We start from the raw sequence: 12,924 nt of genomic DNA on the forward strand, positions 1-12,924 counted from the left end.
TCATCACCTGCTGCAGACCCAGTCTAGCAGCTTTGTCCTTTAGGACCTGACCAGCTTGATTAACAGTGCAGCTGCCGAGCAACATTGAAATCCCCCACCCAGAGTACATTCTGTACTTCCTCCAAATGTTGTTCAACATGGAGAAGTACTGATTCATAAGCTGAGGGGTGGAGTGACCATACATGGGAATGTCACTGGAATTATATTCCAGAGTTTCAATGGTCTGGGGATGTGGGTTAGAAATCATCTATGGCTGGTGGAGGGATTTTGATTTTAATAAAATGTGGAATTAAAAACTAGTCTAATGCATCCGTTAAAAATCCATCTGGTTCACTAGTGCCCTTTGAGGGCAGAAAATGTAATTATGGGAAGCAGCCCATTTGCAAAAAGGTGAATTCTCTGACCATGCTGAATTATGGCTCTCATTCTGCACTCTCTCCCTATCCCTTGGATAAATATAATGGCAACATAACATCAATAGATATCAATAACATGTCAACGCAGCACTTCACACAATCTAGTCTACTGTATTCGCTGCTCAAAATGTGGTTTCCTCTACAATTAGGAGACGAAACACAGACTGGGTGACCGCTTTGTAGAACACCTATGTTCTGTTTGCTAAAAAGACGCTGAGCTTCCTGTTGCTTGTGACTTCAATACACCACTGTGTTCCCTAGCCAACAATGCTGTCTCAGGCTTGCTGGAGTGCTCTAGCAAAGCTCAGCAGAAGCAGGAAGACCAACACTTTGTTTTATGCTTGGGAAACCTGCAACTTTCTGGACTCAATATCCAGTTCAACAATTTTAAGGCCTGAGCACTTTCTCCCATGTCCTTACCTCAATCCCCACATACCAGGCCTTGTCATCACATGTGCTGCTACCACGCACCATCCATTGTCAGCTACTAATTACCCATTAGCAGCTATTCACTCTCCCAGAAGGACCATTACCCATTCCTTTGTCTGCCCAAACTGTTTTGTACTCTATCTGGGACACACACACACACACATTTTCTAGCTACCCTTGGTTCACTGGACCCAAAACATTAACCCTGCCTTCTCCCCACAGATCCTGCCAGACCTCCAAGTGTCTCCAGCAGTCTCTGGGTTTGTATGGACAGGGTGGTTGGTTACAATGATGAGATCCACAGCCCTGAGAATGAATACAACATGTTTGTCAGTGACCATTCCTCCCGTTTGTGCTTCGGTGACACACAGTCACTGGTGACCCAATCCCAGGAGCTCAGCATCTGTGCCCCCCCACCGCCTTCACAGAACCCAACCCATCTATTCTCTAACCATAACCCCTTCAATTACTAACAGACTGAAATGGTGTGTGAAAGGAGGATTTCAAAAGAAAAAACCTAATTTCTTGTTTTGTGGAAACGGAATTGACTCAACAAACACTGGCAAGAATTGATAGTTTAATTAAAAGACATGTTTTGAGATGTTGGCTAGCATTCTGCTAACACTCTCCCCACACACTCCTGATCTGGTTATTTGTTTGCACAGGTCTCAGCAAGCTTCCAGTTGTCAGACGTACCGAGAGTGACAGGCACATCTTCAAAGTTCAATCGAAGAAACAACCATTCAAACCCTACATGCCTCCAGTCAAAGGTTTCTCACCGCAGGCAGACTATGTTCGCTTTCTGTCTGCTCCAGGCCAGGAACAGAATAGGTGTCTACCCCGGAGCTGCTCCTTTTCCAGGTTAGCGAGTGGGAAGCTGTTCCCAATCTTGGAGTGTGACGTGGGAAAATTGGAAGTTGTTCACTTTCGAAGGGAGAACAAAGAACGGAGTATTATTTAAATGGAGAAAAACTGCAGAATGCTGCAACAGAAAGGGACTTGGGGGCACTTGTACATGAAACACAGAAAGCTAGCACACAGCTACAGTCAGTAATCAAGAAGGCTAATGGAATGTTGGCCCTTATTTCAAGGGGGTTGGAATATAAGAGTAGGAAAGTCTTGCTGTAACTGTACAAGGTGCTAGTGAGACCACATCTGGGATACTGCGAGCAGTTTCCATCCCCTTATTTGAGAAAAGGTATTATTTCATTGGAGGCAATTCGGAGAAGGTCACGAGGATGATCCCTGGTTTGGAGGGCTTGTCTTATGAGCAAAGATTAAACAGGTTGCGACTCTACTTGCTGGAGTTTAGAAGAATGAGAGGCAATGTCATTGAAACATATTGGATTCTTAAGGGGCTTGATGAGGCAAATACTGAAAGGATGTTTCTCATGGGAGAGTTTAGGACCAGAGGGCCTAGTCTCAGAATAAAGACCCATCAATTTAAGACTGAGATGAGGAAGAATTTCTTCTCTCAGAGGGTTGTGAGTCTTTGGAACTCCTTGTCACAGAGAGCTGGGGGAAAGTTCTTTGTGTATATTTAAGGCTGTGAGATAGATTCTTGATCAGTCAGAGAATCAAGGGATACAGGGAAAGGGCAGGAAAGTGGATGTGAGGAATGTCGGATCATCCATGATCCTATTGAATGGTGGAACAGGCTCGATGGGACAAACAGCCTACTCCCTTTCATATTTGTTACAGTCGTCTGGTCTTATCTTGAAAGCAGTAGACAAAAGGAATAAGAGCGTAAGAACCTAAGAACTAGGAGCAGGCCATTCAGCCCCTCGAGCCTGCTATGCCATTTAATACGATCATGGCTGATCTCCTTTCAGACTCAACTCCAGCTCACTGTCCTCTCTCTATTATGCTTTAACTCATTGCTAATTAAAAATCTGTCTACCTCCCCCTCAAATGTATTCAGTGTCCACTGCACTCTGAGCTATTCCATAGATTCACAACCCAAGGAGAGAAGTAATTCCTCTTCATTTCTATTTTAAATCTGCTAACCCTTAGACTAACCCTCATGCTAGATTAAAAACCAAAAGAACTGCGGATGCTGTAAATCAGGAACAAAAACAAAGTTGCTGGAAAAGCTCAGCAGATCTGGCAGCATCTGTGGAGGAGAAAACAGAGTTAACGTTTTGGGTCTGGTGACCCTTCCTCAGAACTGAGGAAGGGTCACCGGACCCGAAACGTTAACTGTGTTTTCTCCTCCACAGATGCTGCCAGACCTGCTGAGCTTTTCCAGCAACTTTGTTTCTGTTCCTCATTCTAGATTGCCCCACAAGGACAAACATCTACTCTACATCTACTCTGTCAATCCCCTCTGGTATCTTATATACCTCAATTAGATCTCCTCTCATCCTTCTAAACTCCGCTATCGGCCTAAACTGCTCAATCTCTCCTCCTAAGACAAACCTTCCAGCCGGGGAATTAATCAAGTGAATACTCCCTGCAATGCCTCCAATGCAATTTCATCCATCTTCAAGTGAGGGGAGTCAAACCTGTACTTTAAATGCAATGCACTACAGTGGGGGATGTCTAATGGAGAGCTTCCCAAAGTAGGGCTCAGGACCCCAAGTGAAAGCTAAAATGTTGGCGTCATCTTTTCTGTGGCAGCAATAGCTGCCCTGGTTCCTGTTTCTCCCTTGAACTTGGGAACCCATGAGCCATGAATTGAACAAAGATGGACTTTGTCTTAATTTTTTAAAATATGATTTCTGTTATTAATATAGGTACAGATAATGATGGCTTAAACACTTTTCACTGTATTTTTTGTAAAAATACAAGTGACAATCAGTTACCATTCCATTCTATTCTGTTCTCTCCCCTCTCACAGGTCTTCTGTTCCCTCCAAGTGTTAGAAATGCAGGTCAATTGGAGGTGAGCTAGACCATTTCCAGAGTTGATTGTGAGTAGGCAGTGCTCATGGACTCTGTATTTAAGAGCTGAGTTCTACACTGAAACCCCTAAAGCATTCTGGGATCAATCAGCACCACAGGGGCTGGATTGCATCATTTCCTCCTCCCATGAGATTTTGACTTAGTTCTCACCCAACTCTTATTTCTTCCTTTTTTAGGAGTGGGTTTGCCTCATATTACAGTGCCCTTGGTGTGCTATTTTTGTCATTTTTGTTATTTTATGTAAAAATGAAGAGCTGAGACTAGGCTGCAGGCAGATTGGAGGGCCTCCTTGTGGGCCTATTCCTGGGCCTAGCTAAAGGAGCCATCACCAGATCCTGGCAGTGGTCTGTGGAGGTGTATGTCATTCCTGGCTGCCTGCCCCCTCTTTCCCAGTAACGTCCACTCTTGGCTATATGTGGAGAAGGAGCATGTGGTGACTTCTGAAACCCCACCGAAAACTTCACAACACCTCACCTTGCCCAAATAAACATCGAGACATTGACAAAAGAGTTCATAAAAAGAACAATTTATTGTATTCACTTAAAGATGTCAATCAAGCAAAATCAACAATTCAACTTAACTTGTCAAAACAGAATCTCTACTGAGCTCACACTTTGATTGGTCTTGGCTGTTAGCCAAGTATGGATAATGAGGACATGGTTGTATGGATAATGAGGACAAGGCTATATGGATAACGAGGACATGGCCATACAGATTTCCATCTTTTGTTTTATTCACTCGTGAGAATCACTACCTCTGCCAGCATTTATCGCCTGTCCTTAGCTACACTTGAGAAGGTGGGGATGAGCTGCCTTCTTGAACCGCTGCAGTCCATGTGCTGTCGGTTGGCCCACAATGTCCTTAGGGACGGAATTCCAGGATTTTGACCCAACAACACTGAAGGAACGGCGATATATTTCCAAGAACGACAAGTGGCTTGGAGGGGAACTTTCAGTGTGGTGTTTACTTGTCCATTTAATGTATCACCAAATATAGATAGAGCCTTAATGTGATAAAACTTCGCAAAGTGCATCACAGCGGCATTAAAACAAAGTATGACATCAAGACATACAAGGAGGTGCTGGGTCTGATGTCCAACAACCTGGTGAAAGAGATAGGTTTTAAGGAGCGTCTTAAAAAGGAAAGTGAGTTTGCGAGGGGAATAAATGAAGTGAAGGAAATTGAGAGCCTGGGAGCATATGTAACTGAAGGCACAGCCACCAAGCTTGAAGCAACTATCACTGAGAATACACAAGAGGCCAGAATTATAGGAGGGTGCTAGGGTTGGAAAATTTCAGTTCTGCAGAGAGATTGCACAAACTGGGTTTGTTTTCCTTGAAGCAAAGGAGACTGAGAGGGGACACAACTGAGGTGTATAAAATGATGAGGAATCTAGATACAGTAGACAGAAAATTTTCCACTTGATAGAGGGATCAATGAGTCAGGGGCATAGATTTAAGGTAATGGGCAGGATTTTTAGAGGAGATGTGAGGAAAAACTTTTTTCACCCAGAGGGTGGTGGAAATCTGGAACTCGCTGCTTGCTAGGGTGGTAGAGGTAGACACCCTAACAACATTGAAGAAGTATTTAGATATGCACTTGTGATCCAAAGGCAGACGAGGGCCAAGTACTGGGTAATGGGATTAGAATAATTACATAGTTGCTTTTGGTAGGTGTGTTCATGATGGGCTGAAGGGCCTTTATCTGTCCTATAGACCTCTATGAGTCAATGACATTGAGATAGGAATCCGACTTAATTATAAAATCAAAGGTACTGTGTGTCTACACTTACAGGAGTAAAGGGTACTGTGGGTAATGATAATAAAGTTTCTGCCCAATGTACCAGTATTCGTCAGCAACAGAGCTGTTTGTTAGACACACCAGTCACTGGAAAATGGTGACTCTCAGCAAAGAAAAGTAATATCCAGGAAAGCTATAATGGTATTGTGACAAACCCATCCTGTGTTTTATTAGCAATTTGCTGTCAAGTGTATCGTTTTGTATTGTAATGTACACAACTCTGTGATATAAACTGGGTCTATGTTCACTCTTCACAGCAGTTCTTTAGCCCAGGGAAGATATCTAATAGGTAGTCTCTGGACGATGTTTGGGTTGGTATTCCAAATCCAGGCCAGACTGTGACCTTCTGCTGTGCATGAGGCACCCTGTAGGTGGTGCAGTGATGGGTATTGGCCAAGTGAGGGTGAGTGAGAACTGCAGCGGGTGTACTCACATCCCTGTCACCGACACTGCAGGTATCTGCCCTGCATCAAACGATCAGAATTGGTAGGGCCCTGGGGAGTGTTGCTGAACTAAGAGACCTAGGGCTGCAGGTGCATTTTTCCTTGAAAGTGGAGCCTCAGGTAGACACAGTGGTGAAGAAGGCGTTTGGCATGCTTGCCTTCATTGGTCAGAACATTGAGTATAGGAGTTGGGATATCATATTGTGGTTGTACAGAAGATTAGTGAGGCCACCTTTGGAATACTGTGTACAATTCTGGTTGCCCTTCTATGGGAAGGTTGTTGTTAATCCTGAGAGGGTGCAGAAAAGATTTACAAGGATGTAGCCGGGACTGGAGGGTTTGAGCTATAGGGAAAGGCTGAATAGGCTGGGGCTATTTTCCCTGGAGGATCGGAGGATGAGGTGTGACCTTTTGGAGGTTTATAAAATCATGAGGGGCATGTTTTGGGTGAATAGCCAAGGTCTTTTGCCTGTGGAGGTGGGCGGTGGGGCGGAGGGCGCAGCCCAAACCTAGAGGGCGTAAGATGAAAGGGGAAAGATTTATAAAGGATCTCTGGGCAACTTTTTCACACAGAGGGTGGTACCTGTATGGAATGAGTTGCTGGAGGAAGTGGTGGAGGCTGGTACAATTACAACATTTAAAAGGCATCTGGAAGGGTACATGAATAGGAAGGATTTAGAGGGATATGGGCCAAATGCTGGGAAATAGCTATATTATTAATTTAGGGTATCTGGTCAGTATGGACGAGTTGCACCGAAGGGTCTGTTTCCCTGCTGTATGACTCTATGACCTTATCTATAACACTGAGCAATTCAAAGCTATTTTAACAATTGAGCATCAAAGAGGTGCGTTCTTTTTTCAGAAGTCTCTCTGATGTGAGCTCAAGTGATTTACACATCACCTTTCTCCCCTGCCCACTCTCCACTTTGCTCCATGCCTCCCTCACTGCGCCAATATCCATACAGCTCTAGCCCCCTTCCCTATTAGAACTGAATAGCCTTTATTGTCACATGCAGTCGAGTGCAGTGAAAAGTTTGTCACCTTTCCAAGCCACGTTAGGTACAGAGGACCTAGGTACAGATACTTTTCAAGTGTAGTTACAGTGTGTAAATAAAAGTTATTACAGAGTTTAAAAATATATAGATTAGCATGGGAACAATTGAAAAAAGTCCAGAATGATAATAAGTGACAATAAGTACTTAAGTGCCAGTCCATGCCCACTGGCCCAGAGCACGAGGCCATGCTGCCTCCATGTGCCGACCTCTATCCCGGACTCTGGCTGCGCTCACTCTGCCGTGGGAATTGGCCCGTGCTCGATCTGTTCTTCGACTCCAGTCTCCAGGTAGGGCAGAAGCTTGGGGGTAAGAAAAGAAAAGCTACGAAGAGGAGAAAACAAAGGAAGAAAATGGAAAGGGACTGGTGAGCAGAGGAGCTCTGCCTGGAGCATCCTACTCTGTTGCCATCTTGCTGGTCTTGCTTGTTCTTCCGCTCACCACCCAGCAATGGCACCTTCCCTCCGATCCAATGCATTGACGCGTGATTTTAGAATGAGGTTATTTACACCCAGATTTCACGGTCTAGCGCACAGATTCCATAAATACTTCCTACAATATACTTCACTTGCTTTTCTCAGCAACTGAAATTCTAATCCCTCTAATAAAGGTTAAAACAAATCTAGTGCAAAAATCAGTTTGTTTAATAACATGACATATTGATTGAATTTAATGTCCTTTAAATGCTGCAATATCTTTATAATTGACACTGCACATTCTAATCATGTAACGTGTGCTTTCTCTGTTTGAGATATTTGAATGAAGGGGATATTTTTACTCACACTAGTTGCCCCGTAATTATTCTGAAAATTATCGGGAAGACAGTTGGAGAGGTAGATGTGCGATTTATGTGTACTTCCGTTAGAGCAGTCCTCCATCTCTGTTGCTGCCATGGAATTGTCTTTTCAAGTCTCCTCATGTCTTTGTATTTTCTCATACCTGAGAACCTGCGAACAGGTTTTATACTGAACAAACTTGTCTTTATCCGGTCTGTCCACTGTCTGGTGCCAGATGCCATAATGTCTGGTGCACTTGAGGGGGTGGGGAAACAGCAGACTCATGTAAAGAGGTGAGTAATCTGTAATTTGAAAGTGATTTCCCAAAATACATGCAATAACCAGCCAGGAATAGATTTTCCCATCAACGTTTCGTCACTTGAACTTTGACACAATTGGTTCGGGTAAATGTTTTAAATGTGGGATGGTGGATAGAGAAGTCTGTGATGACTTTGTCAACATGCATTGGTGGCAGTTTTCCCTCAGCACTGTGTATCTGCCTGGTCTGATGTCCAGTATTACTGATCTCTGGCAGTGTGTGTGGCCTCTGAGCCAGGTGAGGTGTGAATGCAGCCTTCCAAAACAGGCATTGTTCACCTCTACTGAAGGCAGGAAGCCAGGAATGAGGGCACTTTTGTTATTTGATCCTTGATATAAGCATGTCTCCATTAATGAAGGCGAAAGGCTAACTTAGCTTTGAATGTGGGAATAACTTCATAATATGAGAGAAAACAAAGGGTCCTTAAGAATAAAAACCAGATAATGAATTGTTAAACCTCATCCTAGCTAATGATTTAGAATAAAACATTCAAACAGAAATACTGAAGCCACACGAATGAACATCTCCAACAAGAGGGAATCTAATCATTGCCCCTTAACATCCAGTGGTGTTACCATCACTGTATCCCCTACTATCAACACCTTGGGAATGACCATTGACCACAAAATGACTAGACAGCCATTTCAATACAGTCACAACCACAGTGAGTCAGAGGCTAGGAATTAGGTGGATAACCTACCTACTGACTCCCTAAAGCCTGTCCACCATCTACAAGGCACAAGTCAGGAGTGTGATAGAATACTCTCCACTTGCCTGGATGATTGCAGCTCTAACAACACTCAAGAAACTTGACACCATCCAGGACAAAGCAGCCTGCTTGTTTGCGGTGCATGCCATCTAGAAGATGCACTACAGTAACTCACTAAGGACCTTCTAAACCTATAGCCCCCAGCATGTAGTAGGACAAGGGCAACAGATACATGGGACCACCAGCATCATCTGCAAGTTCCACTCCTAACTTGGAAATATTTTGCCATTTCTTCACTGTCACTGGGTCAAAATCCTGTACCCAGACCCTGCAAAAACGTCTTTGACTCTGAGTTAGACTTCAGATAGTTTGGACTTACTTACTGGGGCATCACGGTGGCTCAGTGATTAGCACTGCTGCCTCACAGCATCAAGGACCTGAGTTCGATTCCATCCTTGGGTGACTGACTGTGTGGAGTTTGCACATTCTCCCTGTTTCTGCATGGGTTTCCTCTGGGTGCTCCAGTTTCTTCCCACAGTCCAAAGATGTGCAGGCTAGGTGGATGAGCCGTGGGAAATGCGGGATTATGGGGATATGTGGGCCCACAGAATGTTAGAAACCATGTCTAACTCTGGGTATTTATACAATTGACACAACTCCTCCCAGAACTAGCCCTCAAACTGACTGATCACACCACACCACTGTCTCCCGACTTTCCCGACTCCTCCCCGCCAACAACTCACCGACTTCCTGCCAACTGTCCGATATCACCCTTACCACACAACTATTCTCCGAGCCCCTGACAGCCCATCCTGCCAACCTACCCAGTTGGCCTCTCATCCATCTTCTATTCAAGTTTATCCATCGGATGTAGGCATCGCTGGTCGTCCATCCCCAATTGCCCTTGAGAAGCTGCCTTCTTGAATGGTTGCAGTCTCTACAGTGCCATTAGGAGACAAATTCCTGCTGACCTATCCATTCACCAACTTGTCAGTCACTCTGACCCACTGCCACCTGACTCCCTCAATCACATACCTCACTCATACTCATTCTTTCAGGCACTGGACAAGATGTTCCAAGGTTTTACAGTGTGTTAATGAATGAACTGAATAAGAATACAGTGTTTTGTCTCCCCCAACAAACTCAGATTTAAACTCTGAGTTTCCAAAGAGGCCAGGTTCAGAAGACCTGGCTAGAAATACAGAAAAAAGTAGGAGAGGAGCAATAACTGATTAGTTCTCAGATAATTCGGGCCTTGATATTGTGTGAAGAATACTTACACAGAATGTTGTGTGGAGTGAAACACTCGTTCTATTGGACATGTCTTACTGAGGCTGCACCCTAACACAAAGCTGCAAAAGAGAGAATCATGATCAAGTGACACTGCATCTCTTCCTGCAATGATGTAGACTCTATCTGATTGACAAATTACCAGATAGGATTAACCCCCTGTGCTACAGATTGCTATGGTTATAGAGTCAAAGAACCGTACAGCATGGAAACAGACCCTTCGGGTCCAACTTGTCCATGCCAACCAGATATCCTAAATTAATTTAGTCCCATTTGCTAGTATTTGGCCCCTATCCCTCTAAACCCTTCCTATTCATATGCCCATCCAGATGCCTTTTAAATGTTGTAATTGTACCAGCCTCCACCACTTCCTCTGGTAGCTCATTCCATACACGCACCACCCTCTGCGTCATAAAATTGCCCCTTGAATCCCTTTTAAATCTCTCCCCTCTCACATTAAACCTATGCCCTCTAGTTTTGGACTCCCCTACTCTGGGTGAAAAGACCGTAGCTATTCACCTTCTCCGTGACCCTCATGATTTTATAAACTTCTATAAGGTCACCCTTCATCTCCGATGCTCCAGAGAAAATAGCCCCCAACCTATTCAGCCCCTCCCTATAGCTCAGACCCTCCAACTCTGGCAATGTCCTTGTAAATCTTTTCTGAACCCTTTCAAGTTTCACACCATTCTTCCTATAGCAGGGAGACCAGAATTTAAACCAGAATTCAAAAGTGGCCTAACCAATGTCCTGTACAGCCCCAACATGACCTCCCAACTCCTATATTCAATGCACTGACCAACAAAAGTAAGGTCACCACTGCCTTCTCAAGAGCAAATAGGGGTGGGTAATAAATACTAGCCCAACCAGTGATGCCCACACCTTGTGGAAGACTAAGAAATAGGCCCCAATAGTATCATTTTGAAAAAAGATTTTTGAACTATGTTGTAGGATTGTGTGCCTGACACACTCGTCTTTGATGTCTGAAGCTTTTGCTGTTTGAGGCCTTTGTAAATTCATTGCGTTTATTAAATATAATTTGATTTCAAAATGCCTTTGATCAAGGGAAGTAAATAGTTAATAATTTTCCAATGGGAAATGTGGTAACTTGTTACAACGCAGATCCCTTACACTTCGCTTTTTATGATCATTAATGATCCAACTTCTCATTTGACCAGGAATTTGGCTGCAATGATTAGCAGAGAAGGCAATATCGGCTTAATGACATCTAACAGACATGGATCTTCAACTCCTGCTAATATCCAACAGGGGTAAGTGAGGACTAATCACATACCAATCTGGAGGTACATTATTTGATGTTGTAAACTTTTAAACACCAGTGCAGAGAAATTACTTGAACTATAAGTGACATGGTTGCAACTGAACAAAAGCACTGGGATCCAACATATCCATAGATCAGGTTTCTCAAGGACTGTGTGTATACATAAAAAGCTATGATGTGGAGATGCCATGATGTGGGCAGGGGTGGACAAAGTCAAAAATCACATGACACCAGGTTATAGTCCAACAGGCTTATTTGAAAACGCACGCTTTCGTAGCTTAGCTTGTTGGACTATAACCTGGTGTCGTGTGATTTTTGCCCCTACATAAAAAGCCACCATTAGGATTAGAGGAAGTGCTGCAGTTTCTCTGCAGACCAGAGGGCTGTGTTACTGAATAGAAGTACAGGGGACGATCCTTTTGTGGTCAGTTTTAACCTTGAGGCCAGAGTTGAAGGGTTTTTCTGTACAAATTGGAGAGGGCCAGCTGTCAACTAATGCTCATAATTCACTTTCTTGTGACTGACTTGCAAAGGAGTGATGGTCTGTGTGTGGTCTGTCAGTCCTGAGAATTGACCATTTGTTCCAATGAAACACCAGCTCACTGGCAGAAAGTGACTGTGTGGAAAAGGTTGTACGAGGACGGTTTGAGATGGGAGGAGGTTCTCATTGGAAGGGCAGCTTCCTTGAAGAATAAAACTTTGGATTCTGAGAAAGTATGCTACATTTTTTGGAATGTGCTAGGCAATTGTTTGAATTCTCAGGAGCATGGTGTCAAGTATTATTCTGGATAAAGAAAAGGATGTTGCACAAGTCTCTAATGGAGCGGGAAAAGAAAATATTCCCGGTAATAACGCTCTTGCTACAACTTGTCGCAAATAAAACTCTAAAGAATCTTCCTCATCATTGATTTACAGGTGATGTTGACAGTCACAGTCCTTTCTCTAGAGTGGGATTCCAGCACATGGTTAGCCTGACATTCATGAAGCCGGAATTCTTAATTCCACTGGCACTAGATCTTTACAATCATGACAGGAAAATAATGCCAACCCAAGAAAACAAAGTGTTTACATCAAAGTAAGCCTATAGTTCACATCTGATTGAGGAAATCATTTCGCTCTTTCACTTTCTCTCTCACTCTCTGAGGCCTGTTTCTGCCTGGAAGAATGCTGAAGGCAGGGACAATCTATTTAAATAATCAGCGGTCAGATTTACGGAGACAAGGCAAAAGATTGGCACTGACTCAAAATGTTCAGACAGTAGGTGCAGGCACGATGGGCTAAATGGCCTCTTCTGCACCATAACATTCTGTAATCCTATGAGTCCACTCAATGGCTCAAGCTCCCCTGCTCGGTGCACTCCCACACCGTCACCACTTACTGCTGGAGGCCCTGTTCCAAGAGTCTCATTGATCTCTGCAGGACAACGTTTCCTAAATATCAAGGCAGCTTCAGTCCTTGTGCCTTGCTAGACATCAGGAACGTGAAACATTTGTAGTCTCCATTCT

General features: G+C 43.9%; 1 protein-coding gene across 2 annotated transcripts in view; it reads left to right on the plus strand.

Moving 5' to 3' along the window:
- LOC109927265 (uncharacterized protein C3orf20-like) overlaps nt 1–12,924 on the plus strand; it is a 75,614-nt gene that overhangs the window by 20,118 nt on the left and 42,572 nt on the right. For both annotated transcript variants that reach the window (XM_048610502.1, XM_048610503.1), the window contains 2 exons: nt 1,511–1,706; nt 11,316–11,408. In XM_048610502.1, the coding sequence (XP_048466459.1) occupies nt 1,511–1,706; nt 11,316–11,408 (289 nt within the window). The remainder of the gene's footprint in view (nt 1–1,510; nt 1,707–11,315; nt 11,409–12,924) is intronic.

This window comes from Rhincodon typus, chromosome 22 (genome assembly GCF_021869965.1).
Source record: "Rhincodon typus isolate 14 chromosome 22, sRhiTyp1.1, whole genome shotgun sequence".
NCBI classification, from domain to species: domain Eukaryota; kingdom Metazoa; phylum Chordata; class Chondrichthyes; order Orectolobiformes; family Rhincodontidae; genus Rhincodon; species Rhincodon typus.